Genomic DNA, 26,626 nt, shown 5'->3' on the forward strand with positions numbered 1-26,626 from the left:
TTATATAGAGAAAAGCAGCAAGTTAGAGAGTGTACTTACCATGTTTACCATGTTCTGAGAGCTGAGGGGCTTATTTTGTTTTTATTTTCTTAAACATATAATTTGCAAAGGTTTCTCTCATGGCTTTGCAATCAAAAAATACCATTATAAAGTAAGTCAATGGTGCAAGAACAGCCACGAACATAACAAAATGGTAATACATTTGCTCAGGGTATATTGTTTCCTAAAATTTGGGCCAAAATAAGACTTGTCAGCCAAAAATCATTCAAATTAAGACTCAAAATTACCCCAGAGTGAATGAAAACTACCCAAGGTTTAACTTTAGGTCGGTATTTTAACCAATAATTGCTGCTGAGTGTTTTTATTATCACTTTTAATGCTATCTATCTATCTATCTATCTATCTATCTATCTATCTATCTATCTATCTATCTATCTATCTATCTATCTATCTATCTATCTATCTATCTATCTATCTATCTATCTATCTATCTATCTATCTATCTATCTATCTATTCATCCATCCATCCATCCATCCATCCATCCATCCATCCATCCATCCATCCAGTCTGTGTAATGCGCGTGCTCAGGGCGCGCTCTTATCTACTAGTGAGCGCGCGAGCGGCAACAGTATTCACGCGCATTCTCAGTGCAATGGGAGTCCTGTAAGGATGGACCCACGGCAAATCCTGCGAATTTTGATCGTTTTATCGGGATTGAACGGAGTATGTGATGGTGAGTATTGAATGTTTGTTTATTTCAGCAGTGTTTCCTTCCCAGGCTTGTGTCAGTTTTGTTAATTTAACTGTGATTTCGCCCACCAACGTTTGGCGTTTAATACAACAACAACATGGCGCTGGGATTTAACGACTGGCCTCATAAACTCTGTGCCTTTTCGGCGGTTTTTATTACTCTCTCTGTCAGGAACTAAAATATCTTATGTGTTTTAAATCCTATTTTATAAGTATGCCTATTATAAACAGTAATTATCCAGCAGGATGGCTGGGTTTGTGTTAAAAACTCATAAAGGTGAAGATCTAGCATGCTATCCGGTTAGCAAGGTAGTTTAATACGTGGCTGTGAATTCCCTTAATAACTTTAGAAAACTGAAATCAGCTCATGTGATTAAAGTATTTCAGATCCACGTATGTATGTTGATATGAATCTTAATACAGACTTGAAGTTGAAGGTGTTCTTCTGTCATCCTGAATGTCATATTTGTATCATTCATTTGGGTTTAACAGCTCTCATTTGCTGCACATATTTCACATTTGTGCTTGTTTTTTATGTTTTTTGTGTGGGGTGGTGTTTCGAGGAAGTAAATATGAGAGGATTTATAATATATCTGAAGTTAAGTTGGTTTTATAGTCACACATTGGGACTTTATCCTTAATAAAGTAGTTTCTAAAAAGTATTATTTGCAAACTCTAAATGGGGAAATTATATTAACAGCCAATTACTATCAAAGTACAACATTGTTTACAATTAAATAAATAGTATTAATGTTGTTTTGAAGTCATATTTGCATTATAATTGAGACCAGATATTCAATAGAGGTAACGTCGGTTTTATATTCACACATTCTGACTTTCCTCTTAATAATATAATTTCATAAAAGTATTATTTGCAAACTCTAAATAGCAAAATCATATTAGCAGCCAATGACTATCAAAGTACAACATTGTCCACAGTCAAATAAACTGTGTTAATGTTGTTTCCAGGTCATACTTGCATGCTTATTCCAATCGAATATTCAAAGTAACATGGTTAACAATATAGAGACTTATAAATAAACAAATGTGCGAATACATAACCAATTCTACCTCCTTTAAATATTCAAAGTAGCATGGTAAACAATATAAGATTTGTTTAATGAACGAATGTGCGAATGTAAAACTAACTTTACCTCAATTATATTTTACATGATCATAGTATTACTTTTTAGTACAGAGAAAGTTTTAATGTAACTCATAGCAATATAGTTTTGTTAATGCTTGGTAAATTGAATATTAATGTATTTGTTAAAAGTCAGATGAACATAAACACACACTTCAGCTGTCATGTTGCACATTTATCACACATTAAAACATGTGCGAGTTCATCTAAATGTTGTTTGCTGTGTATTAATATTAGGTTTACATTTTCAAACCTATTTATAAAGTAACTGCGTTCAGACAGTATACAACTTTTGAATATTCATTGAATTGAATATTAAATATTTAATTGAATATTAATCTATTTGTTGAAAGTCAGATGAACAAACACACACTTTAGCTGTCATGTTGCACATTTATCACACATTAAAACATGTGCGAGTTCATCTAAATGTTGTTTGCTATGCATTAACATTAGGTTTACATGTTCAAACCTATTTATAAAGTATCTGCGTTCAGACAGTATACATTTGCAGGGTGCATATGTGGGAAGCTTATAGGAACTTGGCTCTGTTCACGTTAAGTACTGTGGAAATCAAGTAAATGGTTGCTCTTGGTGTGAAATGACATGTTAATATCAGGACAGAAAGGTGTGTGGTCCGCTGTCTGAAGTATAGTTCTGCAGCTTTACTTTGATGATGATATGGTTGAGTAACAGTAACCTCTAAGCGCTGGTTATTATAATGCTTGGGTAATTGAGGCAGTATTATATGAACCCTTTCAGGGGTCTACATCTGGTACAATTGGGTTAAATCTTAAAGGCGTAAATAACCGAACGGTGACCCTATTGCTCTAAGACATATCTGTCTGACTCTTTCTCTCCGCGTCATATAGAAATACAGTTAGTCTTTGTGCATCTTTGGCTTGATATGGGGTAAGTCATAGCTCGGGGGCTTTCTTTATTCCCGTTAGGATTTCTGCTTAACCCGCTGTGAGAAGGCCATTAATGTTTTCTGCATATTAAAGGCTCACAGGCTTGGGCTTGCGCAGCAGTGTTAGGAGCTCTGAGTTGCCCTGCAGGGTTCAATAAAGTGCGTCTATCTGTCTGTTAATCGATTGATCAGTTTGTCTTTTGAGATGGATAAGTTCACTGTGTTCTGTTATGATCTTTAGAAGCAATTTACTTTGCTGAACAAAGTCTGTATAATACTTGAAAATATCTTATACAGAGGAAGAAAAAATATTCAATCATTTTCTTTTTGTCTTATTCCCTTTTATAATCTGAGGTCGCCACAGCGGAATGAACCGCCAACTTATCCAGCATATGTTTATGCAGCGGATGCCCTTCCGGCTGCAACACATCACTGGGAAACATCCATACACACTCATTCACACACACAAACCCATGCAAACACAGGGAGAACATTCAAACTCCACATAGAAATGCCAACTGACCCAGCCGGGGCTCAAACAAGTGACCTTCTTGCAGTGAGGTGATTGTGTTATCCAATGCACCATTGTGCTGCCATATTAGGGCTGCATGATATTGAAGAAATTAACATTGTGCTATTTTATTTGTCTGTGATCAATATTGCGATTGTTTCCCAAGGTAGTTTGAATAGCATTATTTGATGGTTTTCTGGAGAATTTAACAGTAATCAGGTACAGGGATTGAATAAAAACAATGCGAAAAATGCTGTTGCAAATATCTAAAATTTATAAGATCAAGTAAAAATATTGTTTTTTATCAACTTAAAAAAAATGTGTCAAAATTATGGAGTTTTTCCTTAAAACAAGTAAAAGTGTCTGCCTGTGCGGTAAGTAAAAGTATTAGGTTTTTACTTTTGACATGTAGATATTTGGACTAGAAACAAGACAAAAACTCTAAGTAAGAACTTATAATATTTTTGGCATAAATCGTATGAATTCTGTAAATATACAGTAATTACATATAATTCTGTAGCTCATGGTCAACTATAATTCAGGCTCAACATTGCATACCTTGCGATGTGCCTATTGAGGATGTGCATATTGCATTATCGATGCTTAAATTATGTATTGCGTGTGTGTGCGCGTAAACTACCGGTCAAAAGTTTGGGGTCAGTTTTATTTGAATTTTTTTCATGTTTTTTAATTTTTATTTTTGAAAATTATTCTTTTAATCAAGGCGGGATTCATTAAATGATAAAAATTAGTTAAATAAAAATGTTAAATAACTGCATTCTTATTGTAAAGTCTCAAATAAATTATTACTCCAGTAATTAATGCCTTTTTTTACTATTACCATTAAAAATAATATTATTAATTAATATAAGAATGATTTCTGAAGGATCATCTGAGGACTGGAGTATTAAAGCTGAAAATTCATCTTTAAAATCACTGGATTAAGTTATTAAATGAAATTATAAACTACTTTTAAACAGTTATTTTATAGTGCAAAACATTTCAGAATTTTTCAATTTTAATTGTGTTTTATAGATAGATGCATAGATATGAAGATATAAAAATATGCCATCCTTATAAAAGAGTAAGCATAAATTCTGTATTATATTTAATAAGAGTTATCAGAGACTTGCAGTATTTAAACACAACTCAGGCATTGATGTAGTGATTTCTTTAAGCTTGAGATGCAAGACAATAATGAGCTAATCTCAGAAATTTAGGGTACAGAATTAAATTGCAGTGGTTAGCAGGATTGTGTGATGGAAATGGTTATTACAATTGTATTTTGCATTTTACATATAAAAAATGTTTCTTAAATGTAGCACACTCCTTGTTGAATGATATATCCCATATTCATCTCATCATTGCATCAAGTGGTTTTCATTTAGATGAAAATCTCACATATGTCTGTCCTGTAAAGTGTTCTTGGAAGAAAGTGTTTCGAAGCATTAGCTAAACATCTGGGGTTCACTTTTCCACTGAGAAGTTGTCAGACAGTCTGTGACAGTCACAGTAGTAGGTGATGGTGTGTTTGACATGATTTGAAGGTCAAGTACATCAGCAAGAGGCTCTGGTTGCAACAACTTCTTAATCTAAGGGAATTACATACATATACATTATAACGATCTAGGCCAGAGTAGTTTTCAGAGAAATGCACAGCTAAAGTAGTTCCAGGCAAGTCATGACCGTATAACAAACAAACAAACAAACAAACAAACAAAAATCGCCCCCTATTTGTGCGTTATTTTTTTAATAATTCAGTGACTAATCCAAATGCAATTACAGGCCAACTATTGAGTAAGTAACCATTATTATTTATAATGCAAACACTTTATAAACTTCAGATTAACTATGTTTATAAAGTGTCCAGCCTATACACAATCCTTAATGTTTTTGTCTGTAAAATAATAATGTTCTGCTTTGGAATGATAATTATTGTGAAAAGTGCTATACAAATACAATGTAATTGAATTTAATATGTGTTAAATTTTGCTCAAGCATTAAGCAAGAACACTTTGTGACAGACATTTGAAATTTTAATAAATTAAGATTGGTGCTGCTATGTATGCATCCGTTTGCCATTCATTGCATCTTGACATGCTTAAGTGAGGTTGTCCATCTGCAGTTGATCACATACCTGACTGTGTCAATTATTACTGCAATCAAAGTTGTATTTTAAATAGAAGATAAAGTGCAACTATCTTTAAGTACAGATCCTCAGCTCTTTATCTGTCTCCTCAATGAAGAGTGTGCACAGGTATATCATTTATGGCAAACATTACTCAACTCGAAACCGTAATTGGCCGAAACAAGAAGATGCGGCTGCTTCTGAAAGTCATCTGAAAGGGTTTCAGTCTTGTGTTATAAAAACGTCACAGATGGTGCAGCAGTGACAGTCATTCATCAAACTTTCAGACTAGTAATTATTTCACGTGTAATATTCGTAAATGAAGTCATTGTATTACAGATGAACAGGAAAATAAAGTCGCTGGACTTGTTTTGCAAGAATATAGAAAGCAAGCAAGATCATTCATCCACTGTAGCGCACTGATCAGCTTCTACACTTTGTATTTGATAAGAGCAAACTGAGTTGTTATTTTGAAAATGTTGTAGAGCATGGGACGATAACTGGTTTCAAGGTATACAGTGGTTTGGAAAAGGCAAGGTTTTAAAACCACCAACATTTTCTGTAATACCGTTCCAAAGGTATGTGTAAGATTTTTTACTTTACTTTAGAGCAGCACGATTCTGGCTTTAATGAGAATCACAATTTTTTTGCTTAAAATAAAGATCACGATTCTCTCACTATTCTGTAGATGTAAAATAAAGCTTAATATGAGATTATTGTTTTTTCTCAAACATATGGTAAAACAACAATATTAATATTATGTGTAGGTCTACTGGTTTCTATAAATAAATAATTCTATTCTACTTGTAATAATTCTGATGTTGAGTTATGTTTGAGATATATGCTTGCAATTTGTAATTGACAACATTATAAGACCATTTAATTCATTGGTAAAATCAACATTATATAGGCTAGAGTAGTTATACTGACACTTGCATTTATTTTTATGCATAACTGTGTTCACTATGAAAGAAAAAACACATCAAATGCTTGTCGTATCATATTTTTTAGTTGAATTTTACCTTTTAAATACAGTATGGGACTCTTTCAAAATCATTTGGAGGTGTCCATGTCGCTGAGCAACGTATGCGTAACAATGAAAAGACTCGTCCAGCCGCCTTTGCTTCTCTCCTGAACTTGAAAATATGATTGACTGAATCGTAGATATGCTGGATTAAGATCGTCTATAAGGTCGAATCGAGATGGCGATCTTTTAACGATTTATTGTGCAGCTCTACTTTATTTTATTTATTTTTTGTTATTTAGGACAACAGTATCTCCAGCAGAAAAATATCCAAAGATGCTGTTTTAAATTGTAAAGAAATGTGTGTTTTTGAAACTAATGAAGACACCAGAAGTCAACAATTCATTTGAATTATTTAGCCTGACATGTTTACTGCTCCAAAATATTATAAATCTTTAAAAAAATAAATTATATTGTGTTCAGTTTTTGTTTTTTACCCAGACATTTAAAAAGAACATACTTTAGAGCAGTGAGCACAATACCATGATATTTTTATCCAAGGTTATCATACCGTCAGAATCTTATACTGGCCCATGCCTAGATCTATTATACTGTTCCTAAGGTATATGTAAGGTTTTTTGTGTGTGTTGTAAAGAACTAATGAAGAGAGCAGAAGTCAATGATTTATTTGAATTAATTAGCCTGACATGTTTACTGTTTCAAAATATTATAAATGTTACATAAAATGAAATATATTGTTCAATGGAGAAAAAAAAATGTTTTTTTGCCCAGACATAAAAAAAAAATAACTTGAAGCAGTAATCACAAAACCACGATAATGTGAAACTGTGATATTTTTATCCAAGGTTATCTTATCATCAGAAACTTGTACCGGCCCAAGCCTTGTTGTATGATGTTTGTCTGATGGGTTATTAGCATTGGTCATGCTTTTAGAAAAGGAAATAAAAAAAAAACAGAGCCTGGTTAAATACTCTAGAATGGTCTATTTTTCAGTGGAAATAGTCAGAACGGAAAAAACAAAGGTAATCTTTAGGGTGATTATGACGAATAATAAATAAAACAAAACACTTATCAATACAAGAACATTACTGCACTATAAAAATCCTGGTTGCCTTAAATTTTTAAGCTGAATCAAGTTAACTATATAAGTCCATTAAACTTACATTATTTTAAACTGACTTAAAACAGCTTGCCTTAGTTTAATTTAGTTTAATAAATTACAATGACCTAAAAACATATGCTGTCTGGACTAATTAATCAAATAGTTTTTTTTACATTGTGTGTGTCTGCACCACCTACTGAAAACAAAGTTATGTGGATAAAAGAGGCAACTTTTCTTTTCCAAGTCTCAACATATGGACATCAAAGTCAATAGTGCACAAAAAAAATGTACATTTCATATGCATACAGTTATGTTGAAATTTGGGAACTATTTGCAGAATTTTTAAACGTTTTGGCAAAATAAGAGAGACCATACAAAGCACATTTTATATTTTTATTTAGTACATGACAGAAAAATAGCTGAAATTATTATTATAGCCTCCTATGAAAGTTTGGGCGACGCAGTGGGTAGCACGTTTGCCTTACAGCAAGAAGGTCGCTGGGTCGTGGGTTCGATCCTCGGCTCAGTTGGCGTTTCTGTGTGGAGTTTGCATGTTCTCCCTGCGTTCGCGTGGGTTTCCTCCGGGTGCTCCGGTTTCCCCCACAGTCCAAAGACATGTGGTACAAGTGAATTGGGTTGGCTAAATTGTCCGTAGTGTATGAGTGTGTGTGAATGTTTCCCAGAGATAGGTTGCGTTTGGAAGGGCATCCGCTGCGTAAAAAACTTGCTGGATAAGTTGGCGGTTCATTCCGCTGTGGCGACCCCAGATTAATAAAGAGACTAAGCCGACAAAAAAAATGAATGAATAAAAGTTTGGGAACCCTTGGTTTTTTAAAACGCTATTTGTGATAACCTAGATGAACTACTGTTTATTTTGCTTATACAGGGTTGTTCTTGAATCCCTTGTTTGTTCTGAACAATTAAAAGTGTGATATTCCCCAGAACAGTCTTAAATATATCCAGGTCTTAAATATTCCTAATTTTTTACAGCATCTTTTGGGTCTCAAACAAATATTTAAAAAGGTTCAAATGACAAAATACTAATTTTACCCATTTAGTACTGCTCATAGGAGTAACCAGAAGATTCTTGCATGTTTCCCGTAGAACAAATTAAGTATCATTTATCTTCTAAAATAACAGCATATTGTATGTTATATCTTTTTTTTGTCAAAATGATTCACGTAATCTACAAACTTTCGCATAACTCTATCTTCATGATGCCTTTTTTTATGTTGAGCAACTGCACTACACATTTAAAAAGGCACTTTTTGAGATGTTAAAGCTTTGATATTAGTTTAGATTTTTACCACACTAAAACATATGATGGCATATTATATTTGTACATAGTTTGAAACAACCTTTCTGGAAGCTGGAAGTGGAGAAAATACATGGTGTTATGTATTGTTGATCTGGAATCTTTCTTTTCTTTCTATCTATCATCTGTGAATTTACATAAATATTAGCGGATATTCCTTTCATGGTTTCCTGCATGTCTGAAACAGTTTGAGACCACAGACAGACAGGCACTGTGCTTTGTACATGTGTGGGTGTTTACTTGCAATGCAGGGAAATCACATTATTTAATTGTTTTTTCAATCAAAAATAAAGTCCTTAAGCAACTGAGAGTTTGGATAGTCTGGTATACGCTACACTTTGACCAGATCTGTGTGTAGGTCCCTTTTGGAGAATGATACAGTATGCAAACATCAGACAAATCCAAGTTCACTAACTCTTAAGTTCCTAATTATCCCCCCAAGGGCTGAATGATTAAAGAACAGACTGGCTAATATTCCCATCCGGAAATAAATTGTTTCCTGTTAGCAAGCTGCAGAGTCCCGTTGATGTTTTCCATGTTGCCAGTTGGAATTGCTTAATGTTTAAGTTTGCAATCAAACCAAATTTAAGTTGTAGAGGTGGTATACTTGGACCAAGGACATCTTTATTTACTATACTAGATTTCTAGTGCAAAATGAACTTTACTAAAAAATTAAATGCATGTTCGAGTAGTTTTTGCTCTCAATTACCAATCATTAATCAATCAATCAATCAATTTATTTCAATTCCTTTATTTTCCCAAACCTGATTTACATATTTTGTAGCAATGAAATTGGTATATTGTTTTTTAGAAAGGAACATACCCAGTCACAAAAACTGCCCACATGACTTTAAACTAATAACACTGACTTAACTTGAGTCTCAACATATTTACTGACTTTTCTTCACGTAATCATGATCACAATATTGACCTGAATAATTATGATGAGGATTTTTTTTCCCTCATAATTCAGCAGCCCTAATTCATTGTGCAAAATATACACCGTTTCAAAACACTCGATTTTGATAAAGCTATGAATTCAACAAGAAAGCACATGAAAAATGTTTTTCTTGTTTGTGGATGCTGATAAGCCTAATTATTTAGTAATCCTAAATGCATGATGGCATGAGTTGGCTACATTTAATAATTGACATTTAGCTAAATGTTTTCGCCTCTATGATCAGAACAGGCTGGCGATTCATCAGTTGTAAACCTCCTGTCAGAGATTGTCATCTCAAGTGCGACATCAACCACAAAAACGACGTCATAACATCTGTACTTCAGTAGTTTCGCTCTGTTTTAAGCCCCGGGGGAATCTTCCATGATGATTGCACGTCTCTATATGTCACATTATGGCTGTAAATAACAGGAAATCTCTTCTATCAACTAATACGCTGCTAAATGCAACCCACTGATAACCGAGTGGAAAACAAGCCTTCATGCTAAATTTAAAGAGTGCCTATTATTCACCTAAATACAAGATGTTAAATAAGTGTCTGATGTCCCTAGAGTGTGTATGTGAGGTTTCAGCTCAAAATAGCACACAGATAATGTTTTAAAAGTCTTTGAAACTGACCCTTTTAGACTTTGATCCTAGTCATGGCGTTTTGTTGACTGTCGCTTTCAGTTCGAATGAGATGTGCGCTTTTCAGAAGAGCGTCGAGCTACAAATGCGTCAGCATAGTGGCAGATTCAAAACATGGCTAACGTTGTCTGTGTAAAAAACTTACAATGGCTGCGTCCAAAATCGCCTACTACTCAGTAGCTACTGCATGTGAATTTAAATGTACTACTTAACCATTAGAAAAGTACGTTCTTAACGATTTGAATCTGAGTAGTATTAATGGAACTCTGACGTACTACATCCACCATTTTGTCATGTGACCTACCCTTGTCAGTTGCATCTCCTATAGGGTTGGGCGATGTCGACCAATTTGGCATCATACGATGTCTATTGTGAAACATTACGATGGACGATGGCTTCGTCGTCATAGGTGGAGAAGAATTAATTATTTATGAATAGTTAATTAATTCATATTGAATTAATTATTTGTAGCCTACCGTTTCATCAACCTGACCCGCATGGTCTTTCTTTTACCCATAAACAAATCGTAAATAAAAAAAGACAAGTTACACACAAATTATCACCTGTTAATCACTTTTTCCCATGGGAATCTGGCATGAATAGGGAGAGGTGATCAGTGTCGTTATAATGGCGTCAACAAACTTGGTTGGTAAAAAAGTGCACAAACAATAGCACAAAGTACAAGCGTGAAAGCGAAAGATTCAAGCAGTTTACTGACACTGTGACACATTATCTGGTAGATTCAAAAGACCAAAGTGTCGTTAGTAAGAGACAAGATTAATTAAAGATCACGTTTAACAACTATAGTAACGTAAAGTGATGGCCAGTGTGGACGTGGATCATTTTCATTTTAAAATGCCATTTTAAACTAAGACATATAAGTGTAAATGGGGCCTGAGTGTGTATTTTTTGTAAGCAGGTTACTGCTGCCTTCGGCGATGGACGATGGCATCATCTATCGACCCAACCGTAATCTCTTCACTCCAATTCATGAATTCTCTTGCAGTGCATCATGCACTCTCAGAAATAAAGCTATGCGAGCTATCACCTGGGGTGGTACCTTTCCAAAAGGTACAATTTTAATTAATTTGAAATTAATATTTCCATATTAATACCTCAAGGGTACATATTAGTGTCTAAAAACTACAAAAGTGTATGCCCTAAAATCTTTAGGTACTAATATATACTTTTGAGGTACCAATATGGACCCTTTAACTACAAATGTGTACCTTTTGAAAAGGTCCCACTCCAGTGACAGCTCGTGTACCTTTATTGCTTAGCGTGGTGTCTCAGATGCGCACTTCAGAATCTCGCCGGAAGTAGTAGGTCATCCTGGTACCACTCTTGTATTGTTTTTCGTGTTGTGTAAATTCTGACATTTTACTCTGCTCGCATACTGTTTTAGCGTACTATATAGTATAGAAGTACAGGGCTCGAAATTAACCTTTTTGCTTGGTAGCACGGGTGCTCCTTTAAAAATTTAGGCTCATCAGCCAAAATTTAGTCGCACCCACCAGTTATAAGCACCGTTACTACAAGTTTTATACAAACAGATTTATCGCATTTGAAATCAACTGTAATCAAACTAACAAGCAAAAAATATATATGCAAGCATGAGGAAAATATCTCAACGAAATGCCGTTATCACAAGGAAATATTCACAAGAATTCATTCTCATCTTCAGAGCTTTACAATTTTTCACGGTAGTAACTCTCTCTGTCATCCCAAGCCAGAAAGCATTGACTGAGTGATTGACAGCTGATATTTCAGTGCTAGAGCAGAGGTGGGCCAATAAGAAGAGCGCGAAGGCGGGGCAAGCATTCCGGACTTGGCTTTGTTTACTGCAGCAAGTTGACATGACAACTGTTTTACACCATTCCTGAGCGCTGCGTTTCACTTTTCAAGTGCAGAGATGCATTCTGCATGAATGTCTCCCAAATCCACGCATGTTGTGAACATTTTGCAGTAAAAACTGGTCGCACACAACAGTTTAATGCACTCGCACAAATGCTCCCAAATATATTTTGAGGTCGCATAGATAAAATTTTGGGCGCATATGCGTCTAAAATGGTTGCAATTTCAAACCCTGAAGTATGCGATTTCAGACGCAGCCAGTGCCTCAAAAGAAAGCAGTCTATTTAGACTGCACTGTTCATTTTTGCATTGAAAAGCTCATTCATAATCCTGCTTCTCACTCAGGGCTGTTTATGCTAATGAAGGAGAGATGGTCACTAGTGGGCGGGGCTTTACCCCTCTGATGATGCGTACCAAGGGAGAATGTCAATCAAATTGTTTCTGTAGACTGTTTTTATCAAGTGTGATTATATAAAGTAGAATTAATGAATTCCTACTATCAGAGGCTGGCTATATTCACACACTATTACCACACAGCTATGTTAAAACCTCTTATAAAAGTGATTTTTTTTTTTTTTTGCACAATAGTTCCCCTTTAAAAATTCTGCAATGAACTACATCCATGCAAACTTTAAAAATGCTTTGTAAACAGAAGAATAAACAAACATCGCAAGAATATAGGGTAAAACAAATCCTCTTAATGTGAATTGATCACAGTCTCAATTTGTTTCGCTCTGTGTTTTGGCTTGAATTGAGTGGTGTTGGCATTAGCTAGAGCTGTGTTCAGTCACGCCATCAGTGCAACACGCCGCAGCCTGCATTCGGCACTGTGAAAAAGACCAAAAAAAAAAGCTGTGCCGAGAACATTTTGGACACAATCGAAGCAGTTCCTTCTCCCCCGATTTCACTTCACACTCTCCAATTATCCATATGTCAGGAGAAATATTTGAATAATCACATTGTGTAGGAGCTTGAGCAGAGAATGAAACAAGTGGCAAATCAATGTTGCACATTAGAGAAGTGCAGCTCTTGCATAACTCATTTACACAGCTTGTTACATGACTGGCTGCCGGTAATTAAAAGCTGCGTTTTACAGTTTTGAAGCTTTTTATTTGTTTCCCCATGAAAGCTCGAATGTTAGATTTGTTTTTTTGGGGCATGTAATCAAACAGGGGGTTGCTGAAATACTTTTCAGATTTCTTGCATGTAAAACATTGTATTGTCCTGTATTTAACACAGACTGAGGGGTTGAAAATAAATGAGATATTAATGTTGATTAAATTAATAGCCCTCCTGTGAAATTGTGTATATATGTTTTTTTTTTTTTAATATTTCTCAAATTATCTTTAACAGAGGAAAGGAATTTTTTGTTTTTTTCTGCTGGGGATTATTATTATTACTTTTTTTTCTAGTTTGGCTGGAATAATAATAATAATAATAATAATAGTAATAATATTAATAATAAAAAACTAAAAACTGTTTAGGTTAACATTATTACGAATTAATATTTAATATGACCACAACCTCTGTGTATTTTTTAGGTAGATGTCCTTTGGATTTTATTTTTTTGATAACTTTTTCCAGTTTTACAGTTCATTTGGAACTGGAAGTTTAATTTAAAGACAACATTACAGTTTTTTATATTAAAAAATAATCTTGACTTTAGACTTGTTGTGTTTACATTGTCATTTAGCAGACCTTTTTTTCTCAAAGCAACTTACAATTCAGCAATTCAACAAGAAGAGTCAATACACACAAGAAGTGCTAGCTGTGCAAAGGAACTGTTAGTGTTCAGAGATTTCAGTGCTAGAGTAAGGAAGGGAGAGTTTTTAGAGCAAAGAGTGTTTCTACAAGTGGTTTGTCAAGCCCACTCGCATATCAAGAACAAATGCAGTGCTGTGTGTTTGTTTTTCAGAGTGGTTGTAAGAAAGTGTCTGGTGTAAATGTGCAAAACTGATGCAAGTGCAGGGTTCAACGCTATGGATTTTTTCTACTGGTCCAATCGGGCAAGGGGTTCAGATTTTTACTTGCCCTGCCAAAATTTTCACTGGCCCCACCAAAAAAAAAGGAAGTTAATAGCTATTTTTTTGCCACATTTTAAATAATGTGTCAAAAATAAAGTCTGTGAATCTAGAATTTTAATATTTAAAATAAATTGTAAATAAAAGTGTTATGCAAACAAAAAGAGCAGTACAGAAAATGTTAAAAAAAGGTGGCTGACTTGTCAAACTGGCCGCAAACTGTGCAAAATATCACTTCATTTTTATTTTGTTCTGTTAGTCACACGTAAATGTCTACTTCCAAGACGTTAGAAACAGATTTTTTTCTTTTAGCCTTATAATTTGATGTTGCCTCCATGTTGCCGTTTCTTCGCTGTACTGGTTTTTACCAGGTTACAGAAAAAAAATATCATGGTCAATCAAATAAGAGGAACTGGAAAGCAATATGGTGTTTACGACATAACAGAGAAGGTAGTGTTTAAAAACTTAAAAGCACAAACTCAATTGACAAATAGTCACAGACAAATTAAATGTTAGTGACAAGACAGCACTGTCCCAATCGGGCCAGTAATGATCCGGTCTACTGTCACAAGTGTCTCTCAAGCTGGCCCTGGGCCACTGGGCAGTCCTTATTGTTGAGCCTTGAAGTGTCGGTTAAAGTGTCAGAGAGATAAAAGAGTGTGTTTTCTACATGTGGTTTGTCAAGCCCACTCACCTATGTGAGGCACACTCAGAAATGCTTTTGGAAAGTGACAGGGTGCTTTTACACCATGACTTTGCCATGTGAAAGCGAACCGCACCAAGAACAAAGAGCAGCATTGTAACAATTTTAATCCCGATTTTGGAATAAAACAATTGATGGTGGGAGAAGGCGGCACTTGCGGATCGACTGGAGGCTTCTAGTTTTTAATTTTGTACTCCCTAATTCAGATGTGTGCATGTGTAGCAGATTTCTGCAGGCTGTTGTTCATTTCTCAGATGAGTTGCGTTTGCACTGCAGGAGAATGATGTCTGAAGGCCACAAGTTCAGACCGTCTGCAGACTCCATATAAATGTGCTCTGCTCCCAGCTTGATTCAATCATGTCTGTCTGGACAGACCTGAAGATTGAGTCTTTAACCAGGAAAAATTGAATGGAGAGAAATAAATAGTGGTAATGCTGTCCCGTGTGGTAACCCGCAAGAAAACATTCTGTTTCAGAAAATAATTTTATCATGAAAAATGATCCACTAATCTTACCAGCCATGGAACAGGACTTTACACTTATTTATGTATAAATAATGGCTGGATAATATTGATATTAATTATTATTTATAAGTTGTTTTCTGTATGCAATTATATGGAACGTACATATTTAAAATTGTGGTAATTATTTTTTTTTTATGAAAAGTATGAATTGGTTTCAAGTAGAACTGTTTTAGAATATATTTATCATGCAATACATTAATATTTATATTTTATTTATATTGTTGTTATTTTTGATTGTTGTAAAAATGTGTTGTTTTGTTTTTAAGAAAAAAAGGTACATTTAAATATTAAATAATATACATTTTATAATCACATTTACCTAAACAACATAATGCATATAAAACACATAATGATGAAACAGTTGTCTGACTATTCTCACTCATTTTTTAAATGCAGAAATGCTCTTTACTCAGTTGTGTACACTATAATAGTGCTGATCTCTGTCGCCCCCTTCTGTTGGAAACACACATCTGCTTTTCCATTTACTGCTAAATGTTCAAAAAGTTCACTCAGTTTTGCTTTAAAGGAAGTGTTTAAATGGTGAATCCTTCAAAGATTTATCAAAAGTAGACCTTAAACTGTTCTAGATTTATATCAAATGTATTATTTATTGCTGTCAATATTGTTTTTAGTATTAGAAATAGTGATATTTATAAAATGTTGTAAATTGGCAGGGCAAGTGAAAATCTGAACCACTGGTCTGATCGGGCCAGTAGAAAAAATCTTAAGTGTTGATCCCTGCATTGTATAACAGGGGTTTGTTCTGTAGACAATCAGAAAAAAAAATTGCGCTAGGGGGCTAATAATATTGACCTTCAAATGAGTAAAAAAAAAAAACAACAGATTTTATTCTAGCTGAAAAATCAGACTTTCTCCAGAAGAAAAAATATTATAGGAAATACTGTGAAAACTTCCTTGCTCTGTTCAGCATCATTTGGGAGATATTTAAAAATTAAAGATGAAATCACAGGAGGATCAATCATTTTGACTTCAACTGTATATGCGACACATGATTGAATACATCTGTGTCTGTTCTGTTGTGTTTGCAGCTCTGTTGTGTAACTGCACCGCTCCACACTGCGAGAGGGATGGCTTTAAGTGCGAGACGAACGGCGCGTGTGTGGCCTCCACCTCCGTCATTGAAGGACAGGAGCAACATGTGCGTCTCTGCATCCACAAGGAGAAGCTGGTTCCTCCAGGCCAGCCGTTCTACTGCCTCAGCGCTGAGGGTCTGATGAACACACACTGCTGCTACACCGACTACTGCAACAGCATCGACCTCAGGCTGCCAATCGGTGAGTTGCGGCACACATTTCCTGTTAATTTACTCACCCACAGGTCCTACATCCAAGATGTAGGTGACTTTGTATAATAATAATACAGTAGTTTAATTTAATAGTTTTTTTTTTCCTTGTTAGTGACGAATGGGCCTGGTGCTGGGCAGGACTGGGGGCCGGTGGAGCTGACGGCGGTGGTGGCGGGCCCTGTGTTTGTGCTGTGTGTGCTGGTTCTGCTGGGACTCTTCCTCTTTCAGCACCACCAGCGGGCCTACGGGCACCGGCAGAGGCTGGAGGTGGAGGATCCCAGCACTGAGCACATGTTCCTGGCCAAGGACAAGACCCTGCAGGACCTCATCTATGACCTCTCCACCTCAGGATCAGGCTCAGGTTGGGATCACATGAGAACATCTATGTAGTTTGCAGGAGTTATTTGTGCATTTAAAACTATAATACATTTTAGTTGGCATTTAATTTTATGTTATTTTATTAGGCTGAATAGATTTTTTTTTTCAGTTTAGATCCAGTAAATGTAGTGCTTCAACTAAAACTTAAGTACGTTTTCAAGCCTAATATGTTCATTTTTTATTTTTTAATTCAGTTACTAAAATAAATAATCATAACCCTAATGAGATTTTTGGGAAATATCAGAACAGTCATCCTTTCGACTTTTAAGTGCTTAAGTGCTTTAAGTATTTGTTTTCTATATAAACTATAATTGCGTGTGTATATATATATATATATATATATATATATATATATATTTTTTTTTTTTTTTTTTATTTTTTAATAATATATATATATATATATATATATATTTCTATATATATTATTTTCCTTATATTTTTTATTTATTTTAATTTTAAACTATAATTGTGTTTATATATATATATATATATTTTTTTTTTTTAAACATTTTTTAATATGAGGCTATATATTGAAAAAATTTTATATATATATATATATATATATATATATATATATATATTATTATTATTAAAAAAATTTATTTATATATATATATATATATATATATATATATATATTTTTTTATATTTATATTTTTATATATATTTTGTAATATTACTTTTTTTTGTAGTATTACTATTTAGACCTAAAAAGTAAAATGTTACTTATTATAAATCTATTTTATTGTATTATATTTTAAATATTCATAACTAATGAATAATTTTTAATATTATTTATTTTCAGTAGACAATTTTAGTACTGAAGCATTAAAAAAACTGAAGTATTTGATTTATCTAATATTTATATATTATGTTATTGTTTGGCTAATAATCCCAATTCTGCTCATGCACTAAAGTCTTCTGAAATAATGTGATACTTGGAAAGATGAAAAAAAAAAATTCCCTCATACGGTCAGTCTTTTCTAATATTCTCATTTATTAAAAGGGGAGGAGAAATTAATTTGTGACTTAAATATAAAAATATTTAGGTTTTAATCGAATTTATTTTTAAACAATACTAGAGAACATTTTATTATTATTGCTATTATCAATGTTTTAATATAAAGGAAAAAATGTTTCAAAGGGTTGATATTTTATGACCTTTTTATCAGTATTGTCGTCATCTGTATGTTTTTATTTTTGTAATTCTTGTTTATTAGTGAACTGATACATTTGAATATTGCGTATTTGAATATTTATCACCAATGTTGACATTAATAAATCCAATGCTGCTAATATGGCATTAAAACACAAACAAATACATAGCTTCTGACTCTCTCTGCAGGCCTGCCTCTGTTTGTGCAAAGGACCGTGGCTCGTACCATCGTCCTACAGGAGATCATCGGTAAAGGCCGCTTCGGTGAGGTGTGGAGAGGGAAGTGGAGAGGTGGAGACGTCGCAGTCAAGATCTTCTCCTCTCGGGAAGAACGATCCTGGTTTCGAGAAGCTGAAATCTACCAGACCATTATGTTGCGCCACGAGAACATTCTGGGCTTCATTGCTGCAGACAACAAAGGTATCTCATGAAATCTTATTTCAGTGCTTTATATAGCATGCACAGTGCTATTCTGTGTGTGTGTGTGTATATATATATATATATATATATAGTGCTGCACAATATTGGAAAAGTCTAGCATTGCGTGATTGTGTTATTCTGTAATATATATTGTGATATTTTTATGGAAATGTGAAATTTTAAAGACTATCGGACAGAATTGTTATACTGAGAGCACTTTTATGGATGTTTTTAAATATTTCCTATTGGGAAGAATTTTAAGTCATTGAAATTACCCTAAAAAAATCAGTTTTAATGTTTTTAACATATATTTTTGTATGTTTATTTATTTATTATCTCTTAATGAATTCTGAAGTTGTTATCATTATGTAATATGTTTTATCTACATTGATCTTGCAATGAAATACTGCCATAAGTTGCAGATTTGCTGATAAGTTTGACGAGTTTTGTACTGAGAGCACTTTGATGAATGTTTTTAAAAATATGTTCCCGGGAGTTTTTTAAATAATTTATTATATATTAAACTGAAAAGCTATATTAAATGTTTTATTAAATGTTTTTAGCTTAAATATTAATATATTTTTTTATTTATATACAGTTAAGATAAGAATTATTAGCCCCCCTTTGAATGTTTTTTATTTTTATTTTATTTTAAATATATTTCAAATGATGGTTAACCGAGCAAGGAAATTTTCACAGTATGTCTGACAATATTTTTTCTTCTGGACAAAGTCTTATTTGTTTTATTTCGGCTAGAATAAAAGCAGTTTTTAATTTTTTAAGGACAAAATTATTAGTCCCTTTAAGCTATATATTATTTTGATTTTTTTGTCTACAGAACAAACCATCGTTATATAATAACTTGCCTGATTACCCTGACCTGCCTAGTTAACCTAATTAACCTAGTTAAGCCTTTAAATGTCACTTTAATATGTATAGAAGTGTCTTGAAGAATATCTAGTAAAATATTATTTACTGTCATCATGACAAAGATAAAATAAATCAGTTATTAGAGATGAGTTATTAAAACTATTATGATTAGAAATGTGTTGAAAAAAATCTGCTCCCTATTAAACAGAAATTGGGGAAAAAATAAACAAGGGGGCGAATAATTCTGACTTCAACTGTTTCTGTATTAGTTTGATTAAGTATGATCTTTTATTGAATTATGAAGTTGTTCTTGTGATATGTTTTTGTCTATATTGATAAGTTGCTGATGTGGCAGTAAATAATCAAACAAACTGTGGTGCAGATTTGAGTAATTTTCTCTGTTTCAGATAACGGCACATGGACTCAGCTGTGGTTGGTGTCAGACTATCATGAGAACGGCTCTCTGTTTGACTATCTGAACCGATATTCAGTCACCATCGAGGGCATGATCAAACTGGCTCTGTCGGCTGCCAGCGGCCTGGCACATCTACACATGGAGATACTGGGCACTCAGGGTAAGAATCACGCTTATTAGATGAACAATACTGTAGGGCAGAGAATGGGATCAGTGTCAAAATCAAGTGCTTGGTAGAAAGTAAATTGAATTATTGTTTTACCACATGATGATTCTACTTATAACAATGCTGTATACAGTGTGTGTGTGTGTGTATGTATGGTGTATGTTACTTTTAATTTCATTTAAAGTTTTGTTTTGGTTCTGCAGGTAAGCCTGGCATTGCTCACCGTGACCTAAAGTCTAAGAACATCCTGGTGAAGAAAAACTGCACATGTGCCATTGCTGACCTGGGCCTGGCAGTACGGCACGAGTCCATCACTGACACCATCGATATAGCTCCAAACCAGCGCGTCGGCACCAAGAGGTATAAATGATTAACATATCAGTCAGGAGTACATAGAAACATGCTGAACATTACATTACTGTACATTAACACTGCTGAATTAAACATACGACTAGTTTCTTATTGATTTTAAGTTTTGGTTCCATAAATCATGATATTATTGTTTAACATATGTACATAGGTGAGACACTGTCAGTATAGGGTACTTTATTTTGATGAGTGCATTAACCCTTTAAACTGCCTCCACTTTTTGAACAGACATGAATGCCTGTGTTCAGTGGTGCATAGATTTAAATACATTTTAAAGATAATTTTGAAAGAAGTTATGCACCTTTATTTTTATAATAAAACAATGCATGTGTATTTTATTACATTACATAAAATATGTATTTTACAAAACCTGTTGTTGCCTAAAATTTAACCAAACTAAAAAGCTAAAGTTGAGATAAAAAACAGGCTTTCTGTAGGATTTAGTGTGGTTGCAGTTCCAGACACGACCACCAGATGGCCATTGGTGACAATACAAAGGCCTTCCTATGTTTTGAAGAATATTAACTGTATTTTTTTCCATACTTTTGACAATATTTTGGAAGTAAACATAACTTCACTAGAATGTTGGGTGGTATTTGATTTCAATTTAACTTCTAAAAATCATCTCAAAACATTTTTAAAAACTGACCTGTGGATTGCTGTAGCATAGTCATGCTTTACGACTGAGTACCTTTGTTCAAATTAATAAATGTGTTTTTTTTTTTTATTAAAAATCAATCATCAGATATAAAAATAAGAAATGCTTTCAGATGATATACAGATGATATAGTTTGACTGCGTTGTTTAGACTGCAATATTATGGTTTATAAATGTTTCCACAGGTTGTAGGATGACAGTAAATGTAGTACAATATGTATTCAGAAGGCTTCTACATTTCCAATGATTTACAGTTTATGATTAGATTAGGATTTAATTTCAAAAACGTGATGTAAACATAAGCATCCTGATGCTGGGACATTTTTCAAAATATTTCCTATTGTATTTTTCTTCTGCATAAAGTCTTACGACTTTTAATTTTGTTTGGGTCAATATAATTAGCCTAAAGACGTTATTATTTTTCATTTTACTACAGAAGAAACCACTGTTGTCTAATAACTTGCCTACTTACTGTAATTAAGCCTTTTAATTGCACTTAAAGCTGAATTCTAGTATTTTAAAAATAATTAGGAAAATACTGCGCACTGTCATCATGGCAAAACAACAAACAAAAAAAACTAGTCAGTTGTCAGTTTTTCTGTAATCCTGCATGTGTTTCTGTGTGTTTCAGATACATGGCTCCGGAGGTTCTGGAGGAGAGCATTAACATGAGGCACTTTGACTCTTTTAAATGTGCTGATATCTACGCTCTGGGTCTGGTGTACTGGGAAATCGCCCGCCGATGCAATGCTGGAGGTGCTGAAAACAAATCTTTGTATTTTAGTCTAGATCTAGCGTTGCTGAAGCGTACACATCTACCTGCTGTTACTTTATTGCTATACTGGCCCATACGTACATGCATACTATGAGCTCAATACAATTCTGGAATCATAGCGGATCATTGTTCAGCTTTAACCTAGTTTTGTTAAACCGTTATATAAATGAGCAATATCACATGAGTAGCAGTGCGATATGGCTGTATATCGCCACTGGTGGCCTCAGTGTCCCCATCAGTGCCGATATACAGCCATATCGCACTGCTACGAGTGTGATATTGCGTTTATACAACAGTTTGACGGCATAATTGTGTATATAAAAACAAAATCAAACATGGAGAGTCTCAAAAACCCTTTTGTATGAGGAACTACTTTCTTCCACCTTGGATTTAAATCATAAGCTGACAGTTAAACAGCTGAGCAAGCATCTTTTAAACTTTAGATCTGTAGTGTCGGCTTTTTGCTGGTTGTATATGGGCGGAGTAATACACAAAGGGTAAAGAGGCTGAACGCGTGCTGATATTACTTAAATATATCACGGCTATCAGCCAATCAGATTCGAGAACCAGACAGAACTGTTGTATAAATAATAATATACACTTTATAACAGTAATCCTTTCAAAGGGACAACTAATATACAAAAAGAAAATACAAACTATAAAATTTCAACAATTTTATTTATTTTTTTATGCTTCTTGATTTTTCCTGTTTATTAAAATTGTATTTTAGATTTTCCACAACATAATTTGTGTGTTGTCATTTTTAGACTAATCTCAAGTTATTTTGTTAGGAAAGTTCCAGTTTTGCCTTTGGTTCCAACTAGTCTACTGTACAGTTGAAGTCAAAATTATTCGCCCTCTTGTTTAGTTTTTTCTTTCTTTTTCCAATATTTCCCAAATGATGTAGCAAAGGCCAAGAAAGCCCACACAAAAGCTGAAGAGCAAATAACTGGTGATTATTATAAAAATGGTTATGATTATTTTAATAATTTTACTTTAATTTGGGTGGCGCAGTAGGTAGTGCTGTCGCCTAACAGCAAGGTCGCTGGGTTGCTGGTTCGAACCTCGGCTCAGTTAGCGTTTCTGTGTGGAGTTTGCATGTTCTCCCTGCCTTCGCGTGGGTTTCCTCCACAGTCCAAACACATGCGGTACAGGTGAACTGGGTTGCCTAAATTGTCCGTAGTGTATGAGTGTGTGTGTGTGTGGAAGGGCATCCGCTGCGTAAAAACTTGCTGGATAAGTTGGCGGTTCATTCCACTGTGGCGACACCAGATTAATAAAGGGACTAAGCTGACAAGAAAATGAGTGAATAATTTTTCTTTAATTTGCTGGTTTGTTCTGTTCAACAGGATTAGTGTTAATGTTTTATTAGCAGTTCAGTTTAGTTAATGTTAACTTTTCCTTACCCTAACCACTGTTTACAGTATTTGACGTTTTTACTCTGTAATATTTCCATAATTTGATACATTTTGTTAAATGACAGCAGTAAAACAGTGTTTATTTGTAAGTCCTGGTGATTTTCTTATGATTAGTTGTGTATGTTAACAATTAAATACAAATGAATTATAATTCCTAAAATTATATTACAGTTCCTAAAAATTTGGGTCGCGGCTTGATGACCATGTAAAAATGTGGGTCCCATGGCCAAACCAGTTGAGAACCCCTGCTCTACACTATTCACACACATACACTACGGCCAATTTAGTCCATTCAATTCTGCCATAGCACATGTCCTGTGGGGGAAACCGGAGCACCTGGAGGAAACCCACGCCAACACGAGGAGAACATGCAAACTCCACGCAAAAATGCCTACTGAGACAGCCGGGAATCAAACCAGCGACCTTCTTGCTGTGAGGAGACAGTGCTAACCACTGTGCCACCGTACCGCCCGTGTTATTAGAAATGAGATATGGCTATTATGTTTAGAGAGATCTGTGAGGGTTGATGAGCTAATCTAATCTAAAAACACTGCTAAAGTGGTGATAATTGTGTTATGCTAATGAAAGTTCCTGATTGTTCTTCTCTCAGGTATTCATGAAGAATATCAGCTGCCCTACTATGACCTGGTGCCGTCAGATCCCTCCATAGAAGAGATGAGGAAAGTGGTGTGTGACCAGAGATTACGACCCAACATCCCCAACTGGTGGCAGAGCTACGAGGTAAAGAGAGCAACCAAAACACTGTCTGCCTAACATGACCGTCATACCGTCAGCTTCATAGAAGAGCTTAGCAACACTATTATTCTTCTCCATCAGTAAATGAATAACAAATCTAACTAGTGTTTGTGTGGTCCAGGCGCTGCGTGTGATGGGGAAGATCATGCGTGAGTGCTGGTACGCGAACGGCGCGGCGCGTCTGACAGCTCTGCGCATCAAGAAAACCCTTTCACAGCTCAGCGTGGACGAGGATCTCAAAATCTGAGCCGACCCAGGAAAAGAGAATGTGTTCAGACAGGCTACACTCCAAACTCTCCTGCCAGTTTAACAAGTATTTCCGTCCAGCGAGTTGTGACGGGGCCTACCTCACCCCACGCCAAAACTACTGATCCCGCGCTACGACCCTTTTATTGTCTAATAATCTACACTCTCAGACTGAAGAAACAACTGACCACTACTAGCGCCCGTTTCTGTATTCACGCTGGACATTTATGTGCTCAAATCAACTTCCCCAAAGATCGTTTTGAAAACCTGGATTGCATATATTGAACTCTCTTAATTCAGTTTAGCTTCAGTCAAGCCTAAAGGGGTAGTTCACACAATAATTAACATTAACTCATTTAATTTACTCTCCCTTAACTGGTTTCAAATGTTTCTGAGTATCTTCCTTCTGTTGAACACAAATTAAGATGTTTCGAAGTATGTTGAAAACCTGTAACCATTGACTTTGCATTGTAGGAAAAACAAATACTGTAAAGTCAATAGTTACAGGTTTTCAATATTTTTAACAATATATTTAATATAATATAACAGCAGAACCTCCAAGGTCTGAAGAGTGAGTAAATGATGACAGAATTAAAGTTTCTAGGTCAGGGGTGTCCAAACTCGGTCCTGGAGGGCCGGTGTCTTGCATAGTTTAGCTCCAACTTGCTTCAACACATCTGCCTGGACATTTCTAGTATACCTAGTAAGAGCTTGATTAGCTGGTTCAGGTGTGTTTAATTAAGGTTGGAACTAAAACTTGCTGGACACCGGCCCTCCAGGACCGAGTTTGGACACCCCTGTCCTAGGTAAACGATCTCTTTAAAGGGTTGGTTCACCCAAAAATGAACATTTACTCATTTATTTACTCTCCCTCAAGTGGTTTTAAAGGTTTTTAAGTTTCTTTCTTCTGTTGAATGCAAAATAAGATGTTTTGAAGAATGTTGAAAACCTGTAACCATTGAGTTTGCATTGTAGGAAAATAGTATGGAAGTCAATGGTTACAGTTTTCCAACATTTGACGATTTTTTTTTCTTTTTTTGTTCAACAGAAGAAACTAAATGATTGAAACGAGTAAAGAGTAATCGATGACAGTTAAAACTTCTAGGTGAACGATCTCTTTAAAGGGGTAGTTCACACAAAAATGTACATGAACTCATTTTATTTACTCTCCCTTAAGTGTTTTCAAACGTTTCTGAGTTTCTTCTGTTGAAAACAAATGAAGATGTTTCAAAGAATGTTGGAAGCCTGTAACCATTGACTTTGCATTGTAGGAGATACTATGGAAGTCAGTAGTAACAGATTTTCAATAAAAAAAATTATATATATGTATATATTTAGTATTCAACTGAAGAAACTCATAAATGATTGAAACAAGAGTGAGTAATTAATGACAGAATTAAAATCTCTAGGTGAACGATCTCTGAAAAAGATGAACTTTTACTCATTATTTACTCTCCCTCAAGTGGTTTCAAATATTTTTGAGTTTCTTTCTTCTGTCGAACACAAATGAAGATGTTTTAAAGAATGTTGGAAACCTGTAACCATTGACTTGCATTGTAAGAATATACAGTGGAAGTCAATGGTTACAGTTGCCAACATTTTTCGAAATTTCTTCTTTTGTGTTCAACAGAAGAAACTCATATATGATTGAAACAAGAGTGAGTAATTAATGGCAGAATTAAAATCTCTAGGTGATCTCTTTAAAAGGAGTAGTTCACCCAAAAATGAACTTACTCGTTATTTACTCTCCCTCGAGTGGTTTCAAACCTTTGAGATTGTTTCTTCTGTTGAACACAAATTAAGATGCTTTGAAGAATTTTGGAAACCTGTAACCATTGATATTCATAGGAAAAAGAAATACTGTTTCCAACATTTTTTGAAATGTCTTCTTTTGTGTTTAACAGAAGAAACTCAGAAATGATTGAAACATTTATATTAAACTATTTTTAGGAAATGTTATTCTGTTGAACACAAATTAGGGTTAATTAAACCAGTAACCAGTAAATTGACTTGCATTGTAGGAAAAACAAATACTATTGAAGTCAATGGTTACTGGTTTCCAACATTTGTCAAAATATCTTTTTTAATCTTCAACAGAATGACATAATTTTTATCTTTTTAAAGGGTTAGTTCACCTAAAAATGTAAATTGTTTTTAATTAT

At 34.4% G+C, this 26,626-nt stretch overlaps 1 protein-coding gene across 11 annotated transcripts; it reads left to right on the top strand.

The window, feature by feature from the left end:
• Positions 1-624: 624 nt before the first annotated feature.
• On the top strand, positions 625-26,626 carry acvr1bb (activin A receptor type 1Bb). Of its 11 annotated transcripts, none has more exons than XR_012407527.1 (11): positions 625-734; positions 16,582-16,827; positions 16,951-17,199; positions 18,562-18,792; positions 20,070-20,237; positions 20,447-20,603; positions 21,901-22,025; positions 24,073-24,203; positions 24,340-24,891; positions 24,972-25,088; positions 25,244-26,626. XR_012407527.1 is itself a non-coding variant. In XM_682541.10 (9 exons), exons 1-9 carry the CDS (start codon positions 671-673, stop codon positions 24,463-24,465), a joined length of 1,497 nt encoding a protein of 498 aa, XP_687633.5. In that variant the 5' UTR covers positions 625-670; the 3' UTR covers positions 24,466-26,626. The 11 variants fall into 11 exon arrangements, 2 of the variants coding, with proteins under 2 accessions (XP_687633.5, XP_073809638.1); XR_012407528.1 differs by having other exon boundaries at positions 24,972-25,068; positions 25,271-26,626; XR_012407529.1 differs by having other exon boundaries at positions 24,972-25,026.

The sequence above is a fragment of the Danio rerio genome, chromosome 6, assembly GCF_049306965.1.
Source record: "Danio rerio strain Tuebingen ecotype United States chromosome 6, GRCz12tu, whole genome shotgun sequence".
Lineage (NCBI taxonomy): Eukaryota > Metazoa > Chordata > Actinopteri > Cypriniformes > Danionidae > Danio > Danio rerio.